Source organism: Saccoglossus kowalevskii, chromosome 22 (assembly GCF_978046115.1).
Source record: "Saccoglossus kowalevskii chromosome 22, keSacKowa6.1, whole genome shotgun sequence".
Classification (NCBI taxonomy): Eukaryota; Metazoa; Hemichordata; class Enteropneusta; family Harrimaniidae; genus Saccoglossus; species Saccoglossus kowalevskii.
In genome coordinates, this window is record NC_140662.1 from 898,201 (window position 1) to 924,839 (window position 26,639).

General features: G+C 38.3%; 1 protein-coding gene and 1 long non-coding RNA gene across 2 annotated transcripts in view; both read left to right on the top strand.

Moving 5' to 3' along the window:
- LOC102808661 (DNA ligase 4-like) overlaps nt 1-26,639 on the top strand; it is a 65,551-nt gene that overhangs the window by 21,956 nt on the left and 16,956 nt on the right. The window contains exons 6-15 of the mRNA XM_085496152.1: nt 6,623-6,715; nt 8,912-9,016; nt 9,288-9,394; nt 11,425-11,505; nt 12,322-12,387; nt 15,332-15,381; nt 15,925-16,021; nt 18,736-18,795; nt 19,016-19,116; nt 19,339-19,430. Of these exons, the coding sequence (XP_085352278.1) occupies nt 6,623-6,715; nt 8,912-9,016; nt 9,288-9,394; nt 11,425-11,505; nt 12,322-12,387; nt 15,332-15,381; nt 15,925-16,021; nt 18,736-18,795; nt 19,016-19,116; nt 19,339-19,430 (852 nt within the window). The remainder of the gene's footprint in view (nt 1-6,622; nt 6,716-8,911; nt 9,017-9,287; nt 9,395-11,424; nt 11,506-12,321; nt 12,388-15,331; nt 15,382-15,924; nt 16,022-18,735; nt 18,796-19,015; nt 19,117-19,338; nt 19,431-26,639) is intronic.
- On the top strand, nt 19,460-21,141 carry LOC146728608 (uncharacterized). The gene is made up of 2 exons (XR_014928210.1): nt 19,460-20,832; nt 21,091-21,141. It is a non-coding gene; the product is annotated as an uncharacterized LOC146728608 (long non-coding RNA).

A 26,639-nucleotide genomic window follows, 5' to 3' on the forward strand; every position in this document is an offset into this window, starting at 1 on the left:
GTGTGACAGTGTAGCGTGACAGTGTAGCGAGACAGTGTAGCGTGACAGTGTAGTGTGACAGTGTAGTGTGACAGTGTAGCGAGACAGTGTAGTGTGACAGTGTAGTGTGACAGTGTAGCGTGACAGTGTAGTGTGACAGTGTAGTGTGACAGTGTAGTGTGACAGTGTAGTGTGACAGTGTAGCGTGACAGTGTAGCGTGACAGTGTAGCGAGACAGTGTAGCATGACAGTGTAGCGTGACAGTGTAGCGTGACAGTGTAGCGTGACAGTGTAGCGAGACAGTGTAGCGAGACAGTGTAGCGTGACAGTGTAGCGTGACAGTGTAGTGTGACAGTGTAGTGTGACAGTGTAGTGTGACAGTGTAGCGTGACAGTGTAGCGTGACAGTGTAGCGTGACAGTGTAGCGTGACAGTGTAGCGTGACAGTGTAGCGTGACAGTGTAGCGTGACAGTGTAGCGTGACAGTGTAGCGTGACAGTGTAGCGTGACAGTGTAGCGAGACAGTGTAGCGAGACAGTGTAGCGAGACAGTGTAGCGAGACAGTGTAGCGTGACAGTGTAGCGTGACAGTGTAGCGTGACAGTGTAGCGTGACAGTGTAGCGTGACAGTGTAGCGTGACAGTGTAGCGAGACAGTGTAGCGAGACAGTGTAGCGTGACAGTGTAGCGTGACAGTGTAGCGTGACAGTGTAGCGTGACAGTGTAGCGTGACAGTGTAGCGTGACAGTGTAGCGTGACAGTGTAGCGTGACAGTGTAGTGTGACAGTGTAGTGTGACAGTGTAGTGTGACAGTGTAGTGTGACAGTGTAGCGTGACAGTGTAGCGTGACAGTGTAGCGTGACAGTGTAGCGTGACAGTGTAGCGAGACAGTGTAGCGTGACAGTGTAGCGTGACAGTGTAGCGTGACAGTGTAGCGTGACAGTGTAGCGAGACAGTGTAGCGTGACAGTGTAGCGTGACAGTGTAGCGTGACAGTGTAGCGTGACAGTGTAGCGTGACAGTGTGGCGTGACAGTGTAGCGTGACAGTGTAGCGAGACAGTGTAGCGTGACAGTGTAGCGTGACAGTGTAGCGTGACAGTGTAGCGTGACAGTGTAGCGTGACAGTGTAGCGTGACAGTGTAGCGTGACAGTGTAGCGTGACAGTGTAGCGTGACAGTGTAGCGTGACAGTGTAGCGTGACAGTGTAGCGTGACAGTGTAGCGTGACAGTGTAGCGTGACAGTGTAGCGTGACAGTGTAGCGTGACAGTGTAGCGTGACAGTGTAGCGTGACAGTGTAGCGTGACAGTGTAGCGAGACAGTGTAGCGAGACAGTGTAGCGTGACAGTGTAGCGTGACAGTGTAGCGAGACAGTGTAGCGTGACAGTGTAGCGTGACATTGTAGCGAGACAGTGTAGCGTGACAGTGTAGTGTGACAGTGTAGTGTGACAGTGTAGCGTGACAGTGTAGTGTGACAGTGTAGTGTGACAGTGTAGCGTGACAGTGTAGCGTGACAGTGTAGCGGGAGAGTGTAGTGTGACAGTGTTAGTGTGACAGTGTTAGTGTGACAGTGTTAGTGTGACAGTGTTAGTGTGACAGTGTTAGTGTGACAGTGTTAGTGTGACAGTGTTGATGTGACAGTGTAGTATGACAGTGTAGTGGGGCAGTGTAGCATGACAGTGTAGTGTGACAGTGTAGTGGGGCAGTGTAGTGGGGCAGTGTAGCATGACAGTGTAGTGGGGCAGTGTAGCATGACAGTGTAGTGTGACAGTGTAGTGGGGCAGTGTAGTGTGACTGTGTAGCGTAACAGTGTAGTGGGACAGTGTAGCGAGACAGTGTAGTATGACAGTGTAGTGTGACAGTGTAGTGTGACAGTGTAGTGTGACAGTGTAGCGTGACAGTGTAGCAAGACAGTGTAGCAAGACAGTGTAGTGTGACAGTGTAGTGGGGCAGTGTAGCGTGACTGTAGCATAACAGTGTAGTGGGACAGTGTAGTGTGACTGTGTAGTGTGACTGTGTAGTGTGACAGTGTAGTGTGACAGTGTAGTGTGACAGTTTAGTGTGACAGTGTTAGTGTGACAGTGTTAGTATGACAGTGTTAGTATGACAGTGTTAGTATGACAGTGTAGTGGGGCAGTGTAGCATGACAGTGTAGTGTGACAGTGTAGTGGGGCAGTGTAGCATGACAGTGTAGTGGGACAGTGTAGTGTGACAGTGTAGTGGGGCAGTGTAGTGGGGCAGTGTAGTGTGACTGTGTAGCGTAACAGTGTAGTGGGACAGTGTAGTGTGACTGTGTAGTGTGACAGTGTAGTGTGACAGTGTAGTGGGGCAGTGTAGCATGACAGTGTAGTGTGACAGTGTAGTGGGGCAGTGTAGCATGACAGTGTAGTGGGGCAGTGTAGCATGACAGTGTAGTGTGACAGTGTAGTGGGGCAGTGTAGTGTGACTGTGTAGCGTGACAGTGTAATGGGACAGTGTAGCGAGACAGTGTAGCGTGACAGTGTAGTGTGACAGTGTAGTGTGACAGTGTAGTGTGACAGTGTAGCGTGACAGTGTAGCGTGACAGTGTAGCGTGACAGTGTAGCGTGACAGTGTAGAGAGACAGTGTAGCGTGACAGTGTAGCGAGACAGTGTAGCGAGACAGTGTAGCGTGACAGTGTAGCGTGACAGTGTGGTGTGACAGTGTGGTGTGACAGTGTAGCGTGACAGTGTAGCGAGACAGTGTAGCGTGACAGTGTAGCGTGACAGTGTAGTGTGACAGTGTAGTGTGACAGTGTAGTGTGACAGTGTAGTGTGACAGTGTAGCGTGACAGTGTAGCGTGACAGTGTAGCGTGACAGTGTAGCGTGACAGTGTAGCGTGACAGTGTAGCGTGACAGTGTAGCGTGACAGTGTAGCGTGACAGTGTAGTGTGACAGTGTAGTGTGACAGTGTAGCGTGACAGTGTAGTGTGACAGTGTAGTGTGACAGTGTAGCGTGACAGTGTAGCGTGACAGTGTAGCGGGAGAGTGTAGTGTGACAGTGTTAGTGTGACAGTGTTAGTGTGACAGTGTTAGTGTGACAGTGTTAGTGTGACAGTGTTAGTGTGACAGTGTTAGTGTGACAGTGTAGCGTGACAGTGTAGCGTGACAGTGTAGCGTGACAGTGTAGCGTGACAGTGTAGCGTGACAGTGTAGCGTGACAGTGTAGCGTGACAGTGTAGCGTGACAGTGTAGCGTGACAGTGTAGCGTGACAGTGTAGCGTGACAGTGTAGCGTGACAGTGTAGCGTGACAGTGTAGCGTGACAGTGTAGCGTGACAGTGTAGCGTGACAGTGTAGCGTGACAGTGTAGCGTGACAGTGTAGCGTGACAGTGTAGCGTGACAGTGTAGCGTGACAGTGTAGCGTGACAGTGTAGCGTGACAGTGCAGCGAGACAGTGTAGCGAGACAGTGTAGCGTGACAGTGTAGCGTGACAGTGTAGCGTGACAGTGTAGCGTGACAGTGTAGAGTGACAGTGTAGCGTGACAGTGTAGCGTGACAGTGTAGCGTGACAGTGTAGCGTGACAGTGTAGCGAGACAGTGTAGCGCGACAGTGTAGCGGGAGAGTGTAGCGGGAGAGTGTAGTGTGACAGTGTTAGTGTGACAGTGTTAGTGTGACAGTGTTAGTGTGACAGTGTTAGTGTGACAGTGTTAGTGTGACAGTATTGATGTGACAGTGTTGATGTGACAGTGTAGTATGACAGTGTAGTGGGGCAGTGTAGCATGACAGTGTAGTGTGACAGTGTAGTGGGGCAGTGTAGCATGACAGTGTAGTGGGGCAGTGTAGCATGACAGTGTAGTGTGACAGTGTAGTGGGGCAGTGTAGTGTGACTGTGTAGCGTAACAGTGTAGTGGGACAGTGTAGCGAGACAGTGTAGTGTGACAGTGTAGTGTGACAGTGTAGTGTGACAGTGTAGTGTGACAGTGTAGTGTGACAGTGTAGCGTGACAGTGTAGCAAGACAGTGTAGTGTGACAGTGTAGTGGGGCAGTGTAGCGTGACTGTGTAGCGTAACAGTGTAGTGGGACAGTGTAGTGTAACTGTGTAGTGTGACTGTGTAGTGTGACTGTGTAGTGTGACAGTGTAGTGGACAGTGTAGTGTGACAGTTTAGTGTGACAGTGTTAGTGTGACAGTGTTAGTATGACAGTGTTAGTATGACAGTGTTAGTATGACAGTGTAGTGGGGCAGTGTAGCATGACAGTGTAGTGTGACAGTGTAGTGGGGCAGTGTAGCATGACAGTGTAGTGGGACAGTGTAGTGTGACAGTGTAGTGGGGCAGTGTAGTGGGGCAGTGTAGTGTGACTGTGTAGCGTAACAGTGTAGTGGGACAGTGTAGTGTGACTGTAGTGTGACAGTGTAGTGTGACAGTGTAGTGTGACAGTGTAGTGGGGCAGTGTAGCATGACAGTGTAGTGTGACAGTGTAGTGGGGCAGTGTAGCATGACAGTGTAGTGGGGCAGTGTAGCATGACAGTGTAGTGTGACAGTGTAGTGGGGCAGTGTAGTGTGACTGTGTAGCGTAACAGTGTAATGGGACAGTGTAGCGAGACAGTGTAGTGTGACAGTGTAGTGTGACAGTGTAGTGTGACAGTGTAGTGTGACAGTGTAGTGTGACAGTGTAGTGTGACAGTGTAGTGTGACAGTGTAGTGTGACAGTGTAGCGAGACAGTGTAGCGAGACAGTGTAGCGTGACAGTGTAGTGGGGCAGTGTAGCGTGACTGTGTAGCGTAACAGTGTAGCGGGACAGTGTAGTGTGACTGTGTAGTGTGACTGTGTAGTGTGACTGTGTAGTGTGACTGTGTAGTCTGACAGTGTAGTGTGACAGTTTAGTGTGACAGTGTTAGTATGACAGTGTTAGTATGACAGTGTTAGTATGACAGTGTAGTGGGGCAGTGTAGTGTGACAGTGTAGTGGGGCAGTGTAGCATGACAGTGTAGTGGGGCAGTGTAGCATGACAGTGTAGTGGGACAGTGTAGTGGGGCAGTGTAGTGGGGCAGTGTAGTGTGACTGTATAGCGTAACAGTGTAGTGGGACAGTGTAGTGTGACTGTGTAGTGTGACAGTGTAGTGTGACAGTGTAGTGTGACAGTGTAGTGTGACAGTGTAGTGTGACAGTGTTAGTGTGACAGTGTTAGTATGACAGTGTTAGTATGACAGTGTTTGTGTGACAGTGTTTGTGTGACAGTGTAGCGTGACAGTGTAGTTAGTCTCCACATGATGGACAACTAGTGTGTCTCATTGTGACAGTGTAGCGTGACAGTGTAGCGTGACAGTGTAGCGAGACAGTGTAGTGTGACAGTGTAGCGTGACAGTGTAGCGAGACAGTGTAGCGAGACAGTGTAGCGCGACAGTGTAGTGCGACAGTGTAGTGTGACAGTGTAGTGTGACAGTGTAGCGTGACAGTGTAGCGTGACAGTGTAGCGTGACAGTGTAGCGTGACAGTGTAGTGTGACAGTGTAGTGTGACAGTGTAGCGTGACATTGTAGCGTGACAGTGTAGCGAGACAGTGTAGCGAGACAGTGTAGCGTGACAGTGTAGCGTGACAGTGTAGCGTGACAGTGTAGCGTGACAGTGTAGCGTGACAGTGTAGCGTGACAGTGTAGCGTGATAGTGTAGCGAGACAGTGTAGCGAGACAGTGTAGCGAGACAGTGTAGCGTGACAGTGTAGTGTGACAGTGTAGTGTGACAGTGTAGTGTGACAGTGTAGCGTGACAGTGTAGCGTGACAGTGTAGCGTGACAGTGTAGCGTGACAGTGTAGCGAGACAGTGTAGCGTGACAGTGTAGCGTGACAGTGTAGCGTGACAGTGTAGCGTGACAGTGTAGCGAGACAGTGTAGCGAGACAGTGTAGCGTGACAGTGTAGCGAGACAGTGTTGCGTGACAGTGTAGCGTGACAGTGTAGCGTGACAGTGTAGCGTGACAGTGTAGCGTGACAGTGTAGCGTGACAGTGTAGTGTGACAGTGTAGCGTGACAGTGTAGCGAGACAGTGTAGCGAGACAGTGTAGCGTGACAGTGTAGCGTGACAGTGTAGTGTGACAGTGTAGTGTGACAGTGTAGTGTGACAGTGTAGCGTGACAGTGTAGCGTGACAGTGTAGCGTGACAGTGTAGCGAGACAGTGTAGCGAGACAGTGTAGCGTGACAGTGTAGCGTGACAGTGTAGCGTGACAGTGTATCGTGACAGTGTAGCGTGACAGTGTAGCGTGACAGTGTAGCGTGACAGTGTAGCGTGACAGTGTAGCGTGACAGTGTAGCGTGACAGTGTAGCGTGACAGTGTAGCGTGACAGTGTAGCGTGACAGTGTAGCGTGACAGTGTAGCGTGACAGTGTAGCGTGACAGTGTAGCGAGACAGTGTAGCGTGACAGTGTAGCATGACAGCCTCAGTGCATGTTTAACAGTGATTCATCTTCTACTGCATTCTGTCTCTTTAGCATAGCTCTTTTATTACCAAGTACACTAGAAACTCAAGTTTCTTTCTTTTGATATTTGTTTGTAAAACTTCATTGTAAGTTTAACAATTGGGCTAGAACTAGAATTCCTCATTGTCAGTTCTACTACATCCCCCTTCTGCAAAGCCCCCTTCCGATGTACCCTAGAAACTTCAGTGTTTTTCTGTTGATAATTGTTTACAGGAAATGAAAGTTGGTGTGAGTCAGCAATCTATTTTAAGTGCATTTCATCCTGATGGTGAAGAATTCTACAATGTAACTAATAGCCTTGCTAAGGTATGAGATGTTTACCACTTAAATACAAGCACATTTATCCATGTTTTCAAAAATGCTGCTACAAAGCCAAAGCATGTCTATATTAATTGAGTTTGAATTTTACACATACATGTTATGTCACATATTTGTTTCATGATCTGATTTAAGATGGCTGATTGGAGGCCATTAATTTGTATAAATGCATCAAAATCAAGTATATTTCTTATTCTGGAACCAGATCTGAGGTGTACATAGACGATACATACTTGATATATACATAGAATATATCATATTTCCTGATGCCTATCTGTTTAAAATTTGATGTAGGTATATATAGGTTCTAATTATTTTCTTTTTAATTTTTATATATATTTTCTTATTGTTCATTTATGACTATTTCTTTTATCGTATTCTGGTCATGTAATATTAAAAAATTTAATAATGGCATGTAAAACCCAAAAAAAGTATTTATAAATAAATGAAAATAACAATAAAAAATAAAAAGTAAACACAACAATTGAATCTATTTGATATGATTGCCTCAATCTCAATCAAAATGGCTATTTGAGTGGCCATTTTGTTTTCAAAAATATCTCTGACTATCTCTGAATATCATCATGGGAAACATACACTTGTATACAATCTTAATAAAAACATACAGGGACTATGCCATCTCAATAAAAATATGCAAGGACTGTATCATCTCAATAAAAACATACAGGAACTATATCATCTCAATAAAAACATACAGGGACTATATCATCTCAATAAAAATGTACAGGGAGTATGCCATCTCAATTAAAAACATACAGGAATTATGTCATCTCAATAAAAACATACAGGAACTATATCATCTCAATAAAAACATACAGGGATTATGTCATCTCAATAAAAAAACATACAGGGACTATGTCATCTCAATAAAAACATACAGGGACTATATCATCTCAATAAAAACATACAGGGACTATGTCATCTCAATAAAAACATACAGGGACTATATCATCTCAATAAAAACATACAGGAATTATGTCATCTCAATAAAAACATACAGGGACTATATCATCTCAATAAAAACATACAGGGACTATATCATCTCAATAAAAACATACAGGAATTATGTCATCTCAATAAACACATACATGGACTATATCTTCTCAATAAAAACATACAGGGACTATGTCATCTCAATAAAAACATACAGGGACTATGTCATCTTAATAAAAACATACAGGGACTATATCATCTCAATAAAAACATACAGGAATTATGTCATCTCAATAAAAACATACAGGGACTATATCATCTCAATAAAAACATACAGGGACTATATCATCTCAATAAAAACATACAGGGACTATATCATCTCCATAAAAACATACAGGGACTATATCATCTCAATAAAAACATACAGGGACTATATCATCTCAATAAAAACATACAGGGATTATGTCATCTCAATAAAAACATACAGGGACTATGTCATCTTAATAAAAACATACAGGGACTATATCATCTCAATAAAAACATACAGGGACTATATCATCTCAATAAAAACATACAGGAATTATGTCATCTCAATAAACACATACATGGACTATATTTTCTCAATAAAAACATACAGGGACTATGTCATCTCAATAAAAACATACAGGGACTATGTCATCTTAATAAAAACATACAGGGACTATATCATCTCAATAAAAACATACAGGAATTATGTCATCTCAATAAAAACATACAGGGACTATATCATCTCAATAAAAACATACAGGGACTATATCATCTCAATAAAAACATACAGGGACTATATCATCTCCATAAAAACATACAGGGACTATATCATCTCAATAAAAACATACAGGGACTATATCATCTCAATAAAAACATACAGGGATTATGTCATCTCAATAAAAACATACAGGGACTATGTCATCTTAATAAAAACATACAGGGACTATATCATCTCAATAAAAACATACAGGAATTATGTCATCTCAATAAAAACATACAGGGACTATATCATCTCAATGAAAACATACAGGGACTATATCATCTCAATAAAAACATACAGGGACTATATCATCTTAATAAAAACATACAGGGACTATATCATCTCAATAAAAACATACAGGGACTATGTCATCTCAATAAAAACATACAGGGACTATGTTATCTTGCAACTTACACTAAACATTGTGTTCTTGTCTTACCTAGGTATGCACTGACTTGAATGATCCCAAAGTACGACTCAATGAGATTGCTATCACATTGTTTTCACCATTCAGTCCTATGTTAGGAGAGAAAGCTAAACCACATGAGGTAATAATGATATAACTTGAATTCATGTCCTCCATATTGGAAAGGTTTATCACAAATGGTGCACAATGTCAGGGAAAAAATGGCGGACATTTATATTAAGATTTTATTTGTGACTGGAAAAAGAATTAAACTTTATTGTTCATAGAAAGCTAGACAAAATTGTAAACTTTCTTGATGAATTTTTTTTTTTTTTGGTAAGCAAGGAAAAACTTAAACAAATTGATTACCAAAAATGTTATTACTATTATAAAGGTATTTTGTGTTTTTGAAGGTTGAGAAATTCATGGAACATAAAAGTTTTTATATTGAGACTAAGTTGGATGGTGAACGCATGCAGTTACATAAAAATGGAGATAGTTATAAATTCTTTTCAAGACGGTGAGTTTTCTTTCATAGTCTCTCATATTACCCACAATTCATTGGGATGATATAAGAATGTACAGTCACATCCTATAGTATTGTTTTAATCCAGGATGCATTTCCTTGGTGTGGTGGACCATATATTGGCTTTTACTTTGATCAGCAGTCAAATATGAGATTATGATCATGACTAATTTGCATATCAATTAAGGTGATAATATTCTCTATTGCTTTTAAAAAATAAACTGTCTGGAAAGAACACTAAAGGTGATGTACCCAACAAGGTGTTTACTTTGCTGTCCAAGGATGGACTACAAGGTGTTTACTTTGCTGTCCAAGGATGGACTACAAGGTGTTTACTTTGCTGTCCAAGGATGGACTACAAGGTGTTTACTTTGCTGTCCAAGGATGGACTACAAGGTGTTTACTTTGCTGTCCAAGGATGGACTACAAGGTGTTTACTTTGCTGTCCAAGGATGGACTACAAGGTGTTTACTTTGCTGTCCAAGGATGGACTACAAGGTGTTTACTTTGCTGTCCAAGGATGGACTACAAGGAGTTTACTTTGCTGTCCAAGGATGGACTACAAGGTGTTTACTTTGCTGTCCAAGGATGGACTACAAGGTGTTTACTTTGCTGTCCAAGGATGGACTACAAGGTGTTTACTTTGCTGTCCAAGGATGGACTACAAGGTGTTTACTTTGCTGTCCAAGGATGGACTACAAGGTGTTTACTTTGCTGTCCAAGGATGGACTACAAGGTGTTTACTTTGCTGTCCAAGGATGGACTACAAGGTGTTTACTTTGCTGTCCAAGGATGGACTACAAGGTGTTTACTTTGCTGTCCAAGGATGGACTACAAGGTGTTTACTTTGCTGTCCAAGGATGGACTACAAGGTGTTTACTTTGCTGTCCAAGGATGGACTACAAGGTGTTTACTTTGCTGTCCAAGGATGGACTACAAGGTGTTTACTTTGCTGTCCAAGGATGGACTACAAGGTGTTTACTTTGCTGTCCAAGGATGGACTACAAGGTGTTTACTTTGCTGTCCAAGGATGGACTACAAGGAGTTTACTTTGCTGTCCAAGGATGGACTACAAGGTGTTTACTTTGCTGTCCAAGGATGGACTACAAGGTGTTTACTTTGCTGTCCAAGGATGGACTACAAGGTGTTTACTTTGCTGTCCAAGGATGGACTACAAGGTGTTTACTTTGCTGTCCAAGGATGGACTACAAGGTGTTTACTTTGCTGTCCAAGGATGGACTACAAGGTGTTTACTTTGCTGTCCAAGGATGGACTACAAGGTGTTTACTTTGCTGTCCAAGGATGGACTACAAGGAGTTTACTTTGCTGTCCAAGGATGGACTACAAGGTGTTTACTTTGCTGTCCAAGGATGGACTACAAGGTGTTTACTTTGCTGTCCAAGGATGGACTACAAGGTGTTTACTTTGCTGTCCAAGGATGGACTACAAGGTGTTTACTTTGCTGTCCAAGGATGGACTACAAGGTGTTTACTTTGCTGTCCAAGGATGGACTACAAGGTGTTTACTTTGCTGTCCAAGGATGGACTACAAGGTGTTTACTTTGCTGTCCAAGGATGGACTACAAGGTGTTTACTTTGCTGTCCAAGGATGGACTACAAGGAGTTTACTTTGCTGTCCAAGGATGGACTACAAGGTGTTTACTTTGCTGTCCAAGGATGGACTACAAGGTGTTTACTTTGCTGTCCAAGGATGGACTACAAGGTGTTTACTTTGCTGTCCAAGGATGGACTACAAGGTGTTTACTTTGCTGTCCAAGGATGGACTACAAGGTGTTTACTTTGCTGTCCAAGGATGGACTACAAGGTGTTTACTTTGCTGTCCAAGGATGGACTACAAGGTGTTTACTTTGCTGTCCAAGGATGGACTACAAGGAGTTTACTTTGCTGTCCAAGGATGGACTACAAGGTGTTTACTTTGCTGTCCAAGGATGGACTACAAGGTGTTTACTTTGCTGTCCAAGGATGGACTACAAGGAGTTTATTGCTGTGAATGTTTTATTGCAGTTCTCATGAGTATACACATGCATTCGGAGGGACGCCTTTAGATGGATCATTGACACCATACATTGCTAACTGTTTTAAAAGGTAACTGTGTTTAGTCGCCATTTGGACGCAGTCCAAAAACGGGGACTTATGTTTTGAACCTTGTGCGTCTGTGTGTGTCCGGACCTGTATCTTAGAAATGCCTGGACCAATCACAATCAAACTTCACACATACATCATACATGATATTATACATATGCACATCAACTTGTTTCATAATATGATTCAAGATGATCAAATGGCGGCCATTTTTGTGCTAAAAAATCATCAAAATCAAGCATTTCTCGGCTGTTTACAGATGGATTTTGTTCAAACGTGGCATATACATTAGACATTATGGGACCTTGATGCAAACAGTTTTATTTTTCAGACCGGATTCAAAATGGCTGACTGGCGGCCATTTTGTTTTAATGAATGGGCTTCTAGACCCATATCTCTGATTTGCGTTGACTGATTATGTTCAAATTTTTAATATTCATTATACATCATGTGATAGATATACAGATAAATTGGTTTGAAGATCATAATCAAAATGACCGAATGTTGGCCATTTTTGTGCTAAAAAAATCATCAAATATCAAGCATTTCTGGCATTTATGGATGGATTTCGTTCAAACTTGGTACATACATTAGACATTATGGGTTCCTGATGCACGGCATTTTTTAGTTCCCATTCCCATTTTCCGTGCATCTTCTTGATCCATACTTCTGACATGTTTACATTCCAACTATATTACTATTAACAAAACTATATATCTTAAGTTTGATAACTAATAGGGACTGTGCCATGCATGGCTTGTTAAAACTGTTCTCACATTCTGTGAATAATATTAACACATTTATATTTTTAATTGATAGCAATGTAAAACGTTGTATATTAGATGGTGAAATGGTTGCATATCGAAGTGATACCAAGTGTTTTATGTGAGTACATGAACAATATATACATTATCTTGACATACAGACATTGAAAAAGTGTTGGTTGGGGTCAAGTATTGAGTAAGATAATGAAAGATAGGGACCAGATAGTGTGTTTCCAAAATAAGAAGGACCAGATAGTGTGTCTTCAAAGTAAGAATGATCAGATAGTGTGTCTCCGATGTGAGGAGGACCAGACAGTGTGTCTCCAAAGTAAGAATGACCAGACAGTGTGTCTCCAAAATAAGAAGGATCAGATAGTGTGTCTTCGATGTGAGGACCAGATAGTGTGTCTCCAAAGTAAGAAGGACCAGATAGTGTGTCTCCAAAGTAAGAAGGATCAGATAGTGTGTCTTCGATGTGAGGACCAGACAGTGTGTCTCCAAAATAAGAAGGATCAGATAGTGTGTCTTCGATGTGAGGACCAGATAGTGTGTCTCCAAAGTAAGAAGGACCAGACAGTGCGTCTCCAAAATAAGAAGGATCAGATAGTGTGTCTTTGATGTGAGGACCAGATAGTGTGTCTCCAAAGTAAGAAGGATCAGATAGTGTGTCTCCAAAGTAAGAAGGACCAGATAGTGTGTCTCCAAAGTAAGAAGGATCAGATAGTGTGTCTCCGAAGTAAGAAGGACCAGATAGTGTGTCTCCAAAGTAAGAAGGATCAGATAGTGTGTCTCCGATGTGAGGACCAGATAGTGTGTCTCCAAAGTAAGAAGGATCAGATAGTGTCTCCAAAGTAAGAAGGACCAGACAGTGTGTCTCCAAAATAAGAAGGATCAGATAGTGTGTCTTCGATGTGAGGACCAGATAGTGTGTCTCCAAAGTAAGAAGGACCAGATAGTGTGTCTCCAAAGTAGGAAGGACCAGACAGTGTGTCTCCAAAGTAAGAAGGACCAGATAGTGTGTCTCCAAAGTAAGAAGGACCAGATAGTGTGTCTCCAAAGTAAGAAGGTCCAGACAGTGCGTCTCCAAAGTAAGAAGAATCAGATAGTGTGTCTCCAAAGTAAGAAGGATCAGACAGTGTGTCTCCAAAGTAAGAAGGACCAGATAGTGTCTCCGAAGTAAGAAGGACCAGATAGTGTGTCTCCAAAGTAAGAAGGACCAGATAGTGTCTCCGAAGTAAGAAGGACCAGATAGTGTGTCTCCAAAGTAAGAAGGACCAGACAGTGTGTCTCCAAAATAAGAAGGATCAGATAGTGTGTCTCCGATGTGAGGACCAGATAGTGTGTCTCCAAAGTAAGAAGGACCAGACAGTGTGTCTCCAAATTAAGAAGGATCAGATAGTGTGTCTTCGATGTGAGGACCAGATAGTGTGTCTCCAAAGTAAGAAGGACCAGATAGTGTGTCTCCAAAGTAAGAAGGACCAGATAGTGTGTCTCCAAAGTAAGAAGGACCAGATAGTGTGTCTCTGATGTGAGGAGGACCAGACAGTGTGTCTCCAATATAAGAAGGATCAGATAGTGTGTCTCCAAAGTAAGAAGGATCAGATAGTGTGTCTCCAAAGTAAGAAGGACCAGACAGTGTGTCTCCAAATTAAGAAGGATCAGATAATAGTGTGTCTCCGATGTGAAGACCAGATAGTGTGTCTCCAAAGTAAGAAGGATCAGATAGTGTGTCTCCAAAGTAAGAAGGACCAGATAGTGTGTCTCCAAAGTAAGAAGGATCAGATAGTGTGTCTCCAAAGTAAGAAGGACCAGGTAGTGTGTCTCCGAAGTAAGAAGGACCAGACAGTGTCTCCAAAGTAAGAAGGACCAGATAGTGCGTCTCCAAAGTAAGAAGGATCAGATAGTGTGTCTCCAAAGTAAGGAGGACCAGACAGTGTGTCTCCAAAGTAAGAAGGATCAGACAGTGTGTCTCCAAAGTAAGAAGGTCCAGACAGTGTGTCTCCAAAGTAAGAAGGACCAGCTGGTGTCTCCAAAGTAAGAAGGGTCAGATAGTTTGTCTCTAAAGTAAGAAGGACCAGACAGTGTGTCTCCAAAGTAAGAAGGACCAGATAGTGTTTCCAAAGTAAGAAGGACCAGATAGTGAGTCTCCAAAGTAAGAATGACCAGATAGTTTGTCTCCAAAGTAAGAAGGACCAGATAGTGCGTCTCCAAAGTAAGAAGGATCAGATAGTGTGTCTCCAAAGTAAGGAGGACCAGACAGTGTGTCTCCAAAGTAAGAAGGATCAGACAGTGTGTCTCCAAAGTAAGAAGGTCCAGACAGTGTGTCTCCAAAGTAAGAAGGACCAGCTGGTGTCTCCAAAGTAAGAAGGATCAGATAGTTTGTCTCTAAAGTAAGAAGGACCAGACAGTGTGTCTCCAAAGTAAGAAGGACCAGATAGTGTGTCTCCAAAGTAAGAAGGACCAGACAGTGTGTCTCCAAAGTAAGAAGGACCAGATAGTGTGTCTACAAAGTCAGAAGGACCAGATAGTGTGTCTCCAAAGTAAGAAGGACCAGATAGTGTGTCTCCAAAGTAAGAAGGACCAGACAGTGTGTCTCCAAAATAAGGACCAGATAGTGTGTCTCCAAAGTAAGAAGGACCAAATAGTGTGTCTCCAAAGTAAGAAGGACTAGATAGTGTGTCATCAAAGTAAGAAGGACCAGACAGTGTGTCTCCAAAGTAAGAAGGACCAGACAGTGTGTCTCCAAAGTAAGAAGGACCAGATAGTGTGTCTCCAAAGTAAGAAGGACCAGATAGTGTCTCCAAAGTAAGAAGGACCAGATAGTGTTTCCAAAGTAAGAAGGACCAGATAGTGAGTCTCCAAAGTAAGAATGACCAGATAGTTTGTCTCCAAAGTAAGAAGGGCCAGATAGTGTGTCCCCAAAGTAAAAAGGACCAGACAGTGCAACTCCAAAATAAGAAGGACCAGATAAAATGTAATGGTTTCAAATCTTTGATTTCAAACAAACTTTCAAAAATCGTTTCTGCTTTAGATTGTAACTCTATTTAAAACTATGTTTATTTCAGAACGAAAGGCGAAAACTTAGATATCAAGTCCCTGAAAGATGATGATGGTGGTGAGTCCAAGTTTCAAAGTACCCATTCAACGTTCTTTAGACTGTTACCATGATACGTTGTGTAACCCTGTATAAACGTTCTTTAGACTGTTACCATGATACGTTGTGTAACCCTGTATAAAAGAACAACTTTGTCATCTAATTGTTGGCAGACATTTTCATTGTAGTTTGTATAGTCATTTTTTGCATCATAAATACTGGTATATCAATTAAAGACATTCCATGTTGCCAACAAATACATATGGTATTTTTTGAATGTTAGATATTGAGACAGTTGAATACCATTAATACCAGATACATGTATCCTTGACTCTTAACGATGCATTTATTTCATGCTACATGAATTGCTCACAAAATATAGATAAAAAGTTATGATAACCAAAATAATTTTGGCACAAAAAATGTGTGAAAGAATGATGTAAATTTTTTCGTCATAACTCATTTTTATTCCGGTACATATGGTGAAAAATTATTATTGGAAAATTCTGATGAATTCTATTCAATTTTATGAAATAATACTCCATGTGTTTGATTGTGTCTTAGATTTACAGACCTGTTTCTGTGTCTTTGATTGTGTCTTATTCAATGACAAAAATCTGGCTAATTGTCCATTTAGAGAAAGATTGCAATATATGGAGAGGTAAGTAAATTTATTCCAAATAAACAGAAATGTTTTATCAGTCTTATTCAAAATGCTGAAATTATGGACATTTACAAAGCCTTATCTCATAAATCTTGGATATATCACATACTACCATACATATATATCAAAGTTGTGTACCCTTATCTCATAAATCTTTGATATATCACATACTACCATACATGTATATCAAAGTTGTGTACCCTTATCTCATAAATCATTGATATATCGCATACTTCCATACATGGATATCAAAGTTGTGTACCCTTATCTCATAAATCTTTGATATATCACATACTACCATACATGTATATCAAAGTTGTGTACCCTTATCTCGTAAATCAATGATATATCACATACTACCATACATGTATAACAAAGTTGTGTACCCTTATCTCATAAATCTTTGATATATCACATACTACCATACATGTATAACAAAGTTGTGTACCCGTATCTCATAAATCATTGATATATCACATACTACCATACATGGATATCAAAGTTGTGTACTCTTATCTCATAAATCTTTGATATATCACATACTTCCATACATGGATATCAAAGTTGTGTACCCTTATCTCGTAAATCAATGATATATCACATACTACCATACATGTATATCAAAGTTGTGTACCCTTATCTCGTAAATCAATGATATATCACATACTACCATACATATATATCAAAGTTGTGTACCCTTATCTCATAAATCTTTGATATATCACATACTACCATACATGTATATCAAAGTTGTGTACCCTTATCTCATAAATCATTGATATATCGCATACTTCCATACATGGATATCAAAGTTGTGTACCCTTATCTCACAAATCATTGATATATCGCATACTACTATACATATATATCAAAGTTGTGTACCCTTATCTCATAAATCTTTGATATATCACATACTACCATACATGGATATCAAAGTTGTGTACCCTTATCTCATAAATCATTGATATATCGCATACTACCATACATGGATATCAAAGTTATGTACCCTTATCTCATAAATCATTAATATATCGCATACTACCATACATGGATATCAAAGTTGTGTACCCTTATCTCATAAATCTTTGATATATTGCATACTACCATACATATATATCAAAGTTGTGTACCCTTATCTCATAAATCTTTGATATATCACATACTACCATACATATATATCAAAGTTGTGTACCCTTATCTCATAAATCTTTGATATATCACATACTACCATACATGGATATCAAAGTTGTGTACCCTTATCTCATAAATCATTGATATATCACATACTACCATACATGGATATCAAAGTTGTGTACCCTTATCTCATAAATCATTGATATATCGCATACTACCATACATGGATATCAAAGTTATGTACCCTTATCTCATAAATCATTAATATATCGCATACTACCATACATGGATATCAAAGTTGTGTACCCTTATCTCATAAATCTTTGATATATCACATACTACCATACATGTATATCAAAGTTGTGTACCCTTATCTCATAAATCATTAATATATCGCATACTACCATACATGGATATCAAAGTTGTGTATCCTTATCTCATAAATCTTTGATATATCACATACTACCATACATGTATATCAAAGTTGTGTACCCTTATCTCATAAATCTTTGATATATCACATACTACCATACCAGTATATCAAAGTTGTGTACCCTTATCTCATAAATCTTTGATATATCACATACTACCATACATATATATCAAAGTTGTGTACCCTTATCTCATAAATCTTTGATATATCACATACTACCATACATGTATATCAAAGTTGTGTACCCTTATCTCATAAATCTTTGATATATCGCATACTACTATACATGGATATCAAAGTTGTGTACCCTTATCTCATAAATCTTTGATATATCACATACTACCATACATGGATATCAAAGTTGTGTACTCTTATCTCATAAATCTTTGATATATCGCATACTACTATACATGGATATCAAAGTTGTGTACCCTTATCTCATAAATCTTTGATATATCGCATACTACCATACATGGATATCAAAGTTGTGTACCCTTATCTCATAAATCTTTGATATATCGCATACTACTATACATGGATATCAAAGTTGTGTACCCTTATCTCATAAATCTTTGATATATCACATACTACCATACATGTATATCAAAGTTGTGTACCCTTATCTCATAAATCTTTGATATATCACATACTACCATACATGGATATCAAAGTTGTGTACCCTTATCTCATAAATCTTTGATATATCACATACTACCATACATGTATATCAAAGTTGTGTACCCTTATCTCATAAATCTTTGATATATCGCATACTACTATACATGGATATCAAAGTTGTGTACCCTTATCTCATAAATCTTTGATATATCACATACTACCATACATATATATCAAAGTTGTGTACCCTTATCTTATAAATCTTTGATATATCGCATACTACCATACATGGATATCAAAGTTGTGTACCCTTATCTCATAAATCTTTGATATATCACATACTACCATACATATATATCAAAGTTGTGTACATTTATCTTATAAATCTTCGATATATCACATACTACCATACATGGATATCCCTTATCTTATAGATTCTTGATATTGTACACATTACTGTGTCATTCTATAAATTTTATTGCATTTAGACATATTGCTGCAACAATTATCATTTTTTTTTCTTCAGAGTATTCACACCTATAGAAGGCAGATTACATTTAGTTGAAAGAACTGAAGCAACATCCGGGTAAATAAATTAGCTGTCTTAGAATGTACCAACAAAAATCATTTCGAGCAGAAAATATTTTGAAACTGACTTTTCTAATTGATAATCTTTGCATTAGGGACTTACAAATAGAAACAAATTCACAGCATAGTCTAGTGAAAACAATAATATCCTACAACTTCTTTTCACTCCATAGTTGATATTTCTTCTTTGGTTTGATGGTTTGATTCATCTATTTCAGAGAGGCTGTGGTGAAAGCATTGAATGATGCAATAGACAGAAGAGAGGAAGGAATCTTAGTGAAGAATCCATCAGCAACATACAGACCTGATAAAAGAAAAGGTAAGTGAATAATAAATGTAGTGAAATAATTGTTTGGTTTATTTTTACTAAAGCTACTGTACATTGACAGTGGTAAGTGTTATCCCGTGTATCTTGGTAGCTTAGTGTTATAGTTTTCTATAATGCCATGCTATGTAACAAATGTCAATTATAACACTCATTTACTAACTGCATTTCTCTGTATTCATCATATATCATTTGTTTATCCATCTTTTCATCTAGGGAGTGGTTGGTTTAAAATCAAACCAGAATACATTAACAGTCTTGTGGATGAACTTGACCTTCTTATTGTAGGTGCATATTATGGGAAAGGGGTAAGTGTGAATTATATAGTTAGTGCATTGTGGGTGATTATTATGGAAAAAGGTAAGTATGAATTATATAGTGAGTGGATTGTAGGTGTTTTTATGGAAAGAGGTAAGTATGAATTATATAGTTAGTGCATTGTGGGTGATTATTATGGAAAGAGGTAAGTATGAACTATATAGTGAGTGGATTGTAGGTGTTTTTATGGAAAGAGGTAAGTATGAATTATATAGTTAGTGCATTGTGGGTGATTATTATGGAAAGAGGTAAGTAGGAATTATACAATCTGTATTGTGGGTGATTATTATGGAAAGAGGTAAGTATGAGATATACAGTCAGTGCATTGTGGGTGGTTATTATGGGAAAAAGGTAAGTCTGAATTATACAGTTAGTGCATTGTGGGTGATTATTATGGAAAGAGGTAAGTATGAAATATACAGTCAGTGCATTGTGGGTGATTATTATGGAAAGGGGTAAGTATGAATTATACAGTTAGTGCATTGTGGGTGATTATTATGGAAAGGGGTAAGTATGAATTATACAGTCAGTGCGTTGTGGGTGATTATTATGGAAAGAGGTAAGTATGAAATATACAGTCAGTGCATTGTGGGTGATTATTATGACAAAGTGGTAAGTATGAATTATACAGTTAGTGCATTGTGGGTGATTATTATGGAAAGAGGTAAGTATGAATTATACAGTCAGTGCATTGTGGGTGATTATTATGGAAAGAGGTAAGTATGAATTATACAGTTAGTGCGTTGTGGTTATTATTATGAAAGAAGGTAAGTATGCTTTATACATTCAGTGCATTGTGGGTTATTATTATGGAAAGAGGTAAATATGAATTATACACAGTCTGTATTGTGGGTGATTATTATGGAAAGAGGTAAGTATGAAATATACAGTCAGTGCATTGTGGGTGATTATTATGAAAAGAGGTAAGTATGAATTATACAGTCAGTGCATTGTGGGTGATTATTATGAGAAAGTGGTAAGTATGAATTATACAGTTAGTGCATTGTGGGTGATTATTATGGAAAAAGGTAAGTATGAATTATACAGTCAGTGTATTGTGGGTGATTATTATGGAAAGAGGTAAGTATGAATTATACAGTCAGTGCATTGTGGGTGATTATTATGGAAAGAGGTAAGTATGAATTATACAGTTAGTGCGTTGTGGTTATTATTATGAAAGAAGGTAAGTATGAATTATACAGTCAGTGCATTGTGGGTGATTATTATGGAAAGAGGTAAGTATGAAATATACAGTCAGTGCATTGTGGGTGATTATTATGAGAAAGTGGTAAGTATGAATTATACAGTCAGTGCATTGTGGGTGATTATTATGGAAAAAGGTAAGTATGAATTATACAGTCAGTGCATTGTGGGTGATTATTATGGAAAGAGGTAAGTATGAATTATACAGTTAGTGCGTTGTGGTTATTATTATGAAAGAAGGTAAGTATGCTTTATACATTCAGTGCATTGTGGGTGATTATTATGGAAAGAGGTAAATATGAATTATACACAGTCTGTATTGTGGGTGATTATTATGGAAAGAGGTAAGTATGAAATATACAGTCAGTGCATTGTGGGTGATTATTATGAAAAGAGGTAAGTATGAATTATACAGTCAGTGCATTGTGGGTGATTATTATGAAAGAGGTAAGTATGAATTATACAGTCAGTGCATTGTGGGTGATTATTATGGAAAAAGGTAAGTATGCTTTATACAGTTAGTGCATTGTGGGTGATTATTATGGAAAGAGGTAAGTATGAATTATACAGTCAGTGCATTGTGGGTGATTATTATGAAAGAGGTAAGTATGAATTATACAGTCAGTGCATTGTGGGTGATTATTATGGAAAAAGGTAAGTATGCTTTATACAGTCAGTGCATTGTGGGTGATTATTATGGTAAAAGGTAAGTATGAATTATACAGTCAGTGCATTGTGGGTGATTATTATGGAAAGGGGTAAGTATGCTTTATACAGTCAGTGCATTGTGGGTGATTATTATGGAAAGAGGTAAGTATGAATTATACACTCAGTGCATTGTGGGTGATTATTATGGAAAGGGGTAAGTATGAATTATACAGTCAGTGCATTGTGGGTGATTATTATGGAAAGAGGTAAGTATGAATTATACAGTCAGTGCATTTTGGGTATTTATTATGGAAAGAGGTAAGCATGATTTATATAGTCAGTGCATTGTGGGTATTTATTATGGAAAGGGGGAGTACTATTCACGCAGTCAGTGAATTCTCAGTACCTTGAATGCAGCACAACTGTTCAATTTCGCAATAACCATATGTCTTTCAACTTTCTGGGGTCAACAATGCATTGAACCCTCAATTCAGCCATCATAGTAATGAGTCATGTCTGCCATTTTGTGTGTTGTGTATTTTCACTGAATAAAACATGACAGGGCTGTGTGGCCATCTCTCTATCAAATAGCAATTTTCATGCACTATCCTGGCATCAACCAGGCTTAGTTGAACACAAGCACCTGTGGACCTTAACCAAAGTTCCTCAAAGTCGCATTCGTTAGTGAATGTATCTTGACCAGTGGAATTGGCCTTCCCATTGAGTCTGTGGCACACTCTCCCGGGGTAGGGGTTAACCCTTTGATGTTCAGCCTAATGTAAGATTTGAACTTGGGTCTACCGATCATGAGTCTGATGCGACAACCACTATGCTACCAGTGACCGGTATTAGTAATACTAGGAATATACAATTCTTTTTACTCTTTGTTAAATTGAAAATCCGAAATTGAAACTATTTGTTTTTAAAGCGTCCATGAAATATGATAAGCTATTAATTGATAATGATATTTATGTGTATGACGACGAAACTGATGAAATTAAGCAAATTAAGAACACATAGAGGTATGGCCAAGGCCAGTATATGTACCAAAATAATGTTACTAATAATTATATTCACTCATCTACTTTGTCATGTATTGTGTGGAATGTGAACGGTCTGAAAACTAAATGGACCAATCCTGACTTTCTGTTATTCTTATCTAAATATGACATTATTTTTCTTACTGAAACATGAAGCACACCTGAAAGCAAATTTGAAATTAATGGTTATGAAAGCTATCACAATTCACGTATCAAGTGCATGCGCTATGGTCGTACTTCTGGTGGCATTAGTATCTTATATAAAACAGGGTATTTTAATGAGGTGAAATTTTTAAACAGTGAAGCGACTGATAGTATTGTCTGGTTCCTTTGCAGCACTGGTGATTCGAAATATTGTTTTGGCATTGTTTATTTTTCACCCCAGTATTCTAGCAGTTATTCTAATGAAGTAAATTTTCAAATTTTGGAGGATGAATTGGCAAATAATATATCTAAATATCCAAAATATAAATTTTTTTGTTGTGGCGACTTTAACGCCAGAACGGCAACGAAACTAGACTTTACTGAACATGATAACAAGAATTTTTTCGCTGATCAAGTAAATATGTCAGAACCAGAGTTACCAAAAAGGTCTTCCCAGGATCGTGCAATTAATCCATTTGGCCATTTATTACTAGATTTATGTAAAAACTCTAATTTAAGAATTCTTAATGGCCGATTATTTGAAGATAAAGGACTAGGCCATTTTACATGTATTAAACCTACAGGTGCCAGTGTAATTGATTACGTCCTAACATGTTATGACAATTTTCAACTGTGTAGTGATTTTTCCATAGTTAATAGACCCGATTCTGACCACTTACCAATCCCATTTACACTGAAAACTCTAACCCAAAATGAGAACGAATCCTCAATCGAGGGCAGTATTTTTACTAGATATAATTGGAATGTATCAAAAAAGGATCAATTCCATTCATTTTGGAAAGGTGAAACTGCAAAGCTCTTGGTAGAAAGATTTCACACTTTAGCAAATATGGGAAATACTATTGAAGCTGCTAATATTTTATCTGATTTGTTATTTAACGCGGCTGATGGAATGAAATGTAAATATAAATTGCCACAGACTATAAGAAAGTTTGATAAGAAAAGTAATTGGTTCGACGATGACTGCAAATATACGAAGCAACAGACCAGGAAAGCCCTAAATCAGTTTCGAAATTGTAGATCTGTTGTTAATCTTGAAAACTATATTACTCACAGAAATAATTGTCGTATATTGCTAAGGGAAAAAAGAAATTATTTAACAATCTCAAAAAACGTGAACTTTACATCTCTGCAATCAATCCGAATACAAAGAAATTTTGGAATTTATTAAATAGTAAGAAAAGTGGCCCATCTACAAAAATCCAACCAAGCACATGGCATGTTTATTTTTCTCAACTCTTTATGAGTACAGATTTGAATTATGGGAATGAAAGTAACATGTTTTTAGAAGAAGTTCAAGACTATCTTGATAAATTATTAATTTTGCCAGAGTCAAATGCAGTTATTGACTATCAGATTTTAGATCAAGTAATTACAATTGTGGAATTGGAACATGTCCTTAGTCGGTTAAATGCAAATAAGACAGCTGGTATTGATGGTTTATCGCCGAAAATATTTAAGCATATTCCTATGATTTTTAAACAATTACTTGTTAAACTTTTCAATACAATAATTAATACTGGTATATTCCCTCCACAATGGGTGCATGGTTTAATTATTCCTGTCTATAAGAAGGGTGAAAGAGATTCAGTTAATAACTATAGAGGTATTACATTATTGCCTTCGATTACAAAAGTTTTCAGTGATATTATATATCATCGTCTGCTTAAATGGGTGAACTTGTACTATCCTATTGTGGAAGAACAGGTTGGTTTCCGTAAAAATTATTCATCAGTTGACAATCTATTCATTTTATCAACCATTATTGATCATTATTTGTCATTAGGAAGTAAATTACGTGTGTGTATACTGCGCATTTATAGATTTTGAAAAGGCATTTGATAGGATTAACCACACCTTACTCTTTTATAAACTAACAAAATCGGGAATGGGTGGCAAACTATTTAAAGTATTGAAGTCCATGTACCAAGATATCAGGGCATGTGTTCGCTCCCCAGTAGGTATTTCTGAATTGTTCAAATGTGAAGTAGGAGTGCAACAAGGCAGTGTTTTATCGCCACTCCTTTTCTCTCTCTTTGTAAATGATCTTGGCGAATCAATACAACACAGCCACACCGGAGTTTATATAACGCCTATAAAATTATTTTATTTGTTATTTGCAGACAATTTGGCAGTTTTTAGCTCTTCCATTATGGGTTTACAACGTCTTCTGAATAATTTGGATCTATATGCAAATAAATGGAGACTAAAAGTTAATATTGATAAATCTAAAGTAATGGTATTTAGGTGTGGGGGCAGATTGAAATCAACTGAGCAATGGTGGCTTGCAGGACATAAACTAGAAGTTGTTTCTTATTATAATTATTTGGGTATAGTATTGTCGAGTTCTGGGCTTTGGAACTATGCCCAGTCTAGTTTGGCCAAAAAAGCGTCAGGATCGTTGTTTGCGATTAAGAAAAGTATTTCGCAATTTGACGGTATTGATGTAAATATTGCATTTAAAATCTTTGATGGTAAAATCCTACCAATTTTAATGTACGCTAGCGAAGTCTGGGGCTTTCACAATGGCAATCAAGTTGAAATTATACAAAACAAAGTCTATCATAATGCACAAAATTTGGCTATAAGGGGGGAGTTAGGTAGGTTTACTATTAAAACGTTTAGACTTATTAGGATTATTAAGTACTGGCTTCGCATTTTATCATTACCCCGACACAGACTGGTCTATTTATGTTACATGTTTCAGTACCATGAAGCAGAAAGGGGTAAAAAGTGTTGGGTCCTGAATTTAAAAATGTTACTTCTTTTTTATGGCCTGGGTAAAGCATGGTACAACCAAGGGGTGGGGAACTCTGAATACTTTGTTAAGCTTTTCAAACAGCGATGCTTGGACATTGATATTCAAAATTGGCAAAGTGGACTCGAGCTATTTCCGAAGCTGTGCTTTTATAGAAAATTTAAATATATATTTGGTCAAGAGAATTGTTTTAAAACAGTCCAAAAAGACTGTTACAGGGAAGCATTGTGTCGCCTAAGAATTTCTGCCCATTGTCTACGTATTGAAACTGATTGAAAATTCCATAATACACGCACAAAAAGAGTTTGTATTTTATGTAATACCAATTGTGTAGAGGACGAGTACCATTTTTGCATTATCTGTCCATTTTACCAAGAGTTGAGATCTAAATACATCCCAAGTTATTATTATACACTTCCCTCACCCGAAAAATTTATATCACTATTACAATTACAAAATGCAGTAATCTTGCACATTTCTAAATTTATTTTTCTCGCAACAAAAAAATGTAATACAATTATTTTGGTCTGACAGTTCATGTTCTTTTCATATTTTCTTGTTCTTTTTCAGTCACTGTAAAATGACATTGTCCTCTGTAACATGTTATGTAATTACAATAAGTATACCTTGAGACAGGAGGCCTACAGTATTATGAATAAATTATATACATAATTATATTTAGTGTCCTGTTTTATAATGTGTCAATTCAGTTAAAAGATAAAGTTGTGATGTACATTATCTTTCCTTCAACCTGTTAACTTAAATATGTGAATTTAATTTGTCTTAATACTATGGTGAGCTGATTTATGCTTCTTATGTTTTCACACTTTAATTTAATTTGTCTTAATACTATGGTGAGCTGATTTATGCTTCTTATGTTTTCACACTTTAATTTAATTTGTCTTAATACTATGGTGAGCTGATTTATGCTTCTTATGTTTTCACACTTTAATTTAATTTGTCTTAATACTATGGTGAGCTGATTTATGCTTCTTATGTTTTCACACTTTAATTTAATTTGTCTTAATACTATGGTGAGCTGATTTATGCTTCTTATGTTTTCACACTTTAATTTAATTTGTCTTAATACTATGGTGAGCTGATTTATGCTTCTTATGTTTTCACACTTTAATTTAATTTGTCTTAATACTATGGTGAGCTGATTTATGCTTCTTATGTTTTCACACTTTAATTTAATTTGTCTTAATACTATGGTGAGCTGATTTATGCTTCTTATGTTTTCACACTTTAATTTAATTTGTCTTAATACTATGGTGAGCTGATTTATGCTTCTTATGTTTTCACACTTTAATTTAATTTGTCTTAATACTATGGTGAGCTGATTTATGCTTCTTATGTTTTCACACTTTAATTTAATTTGTCTT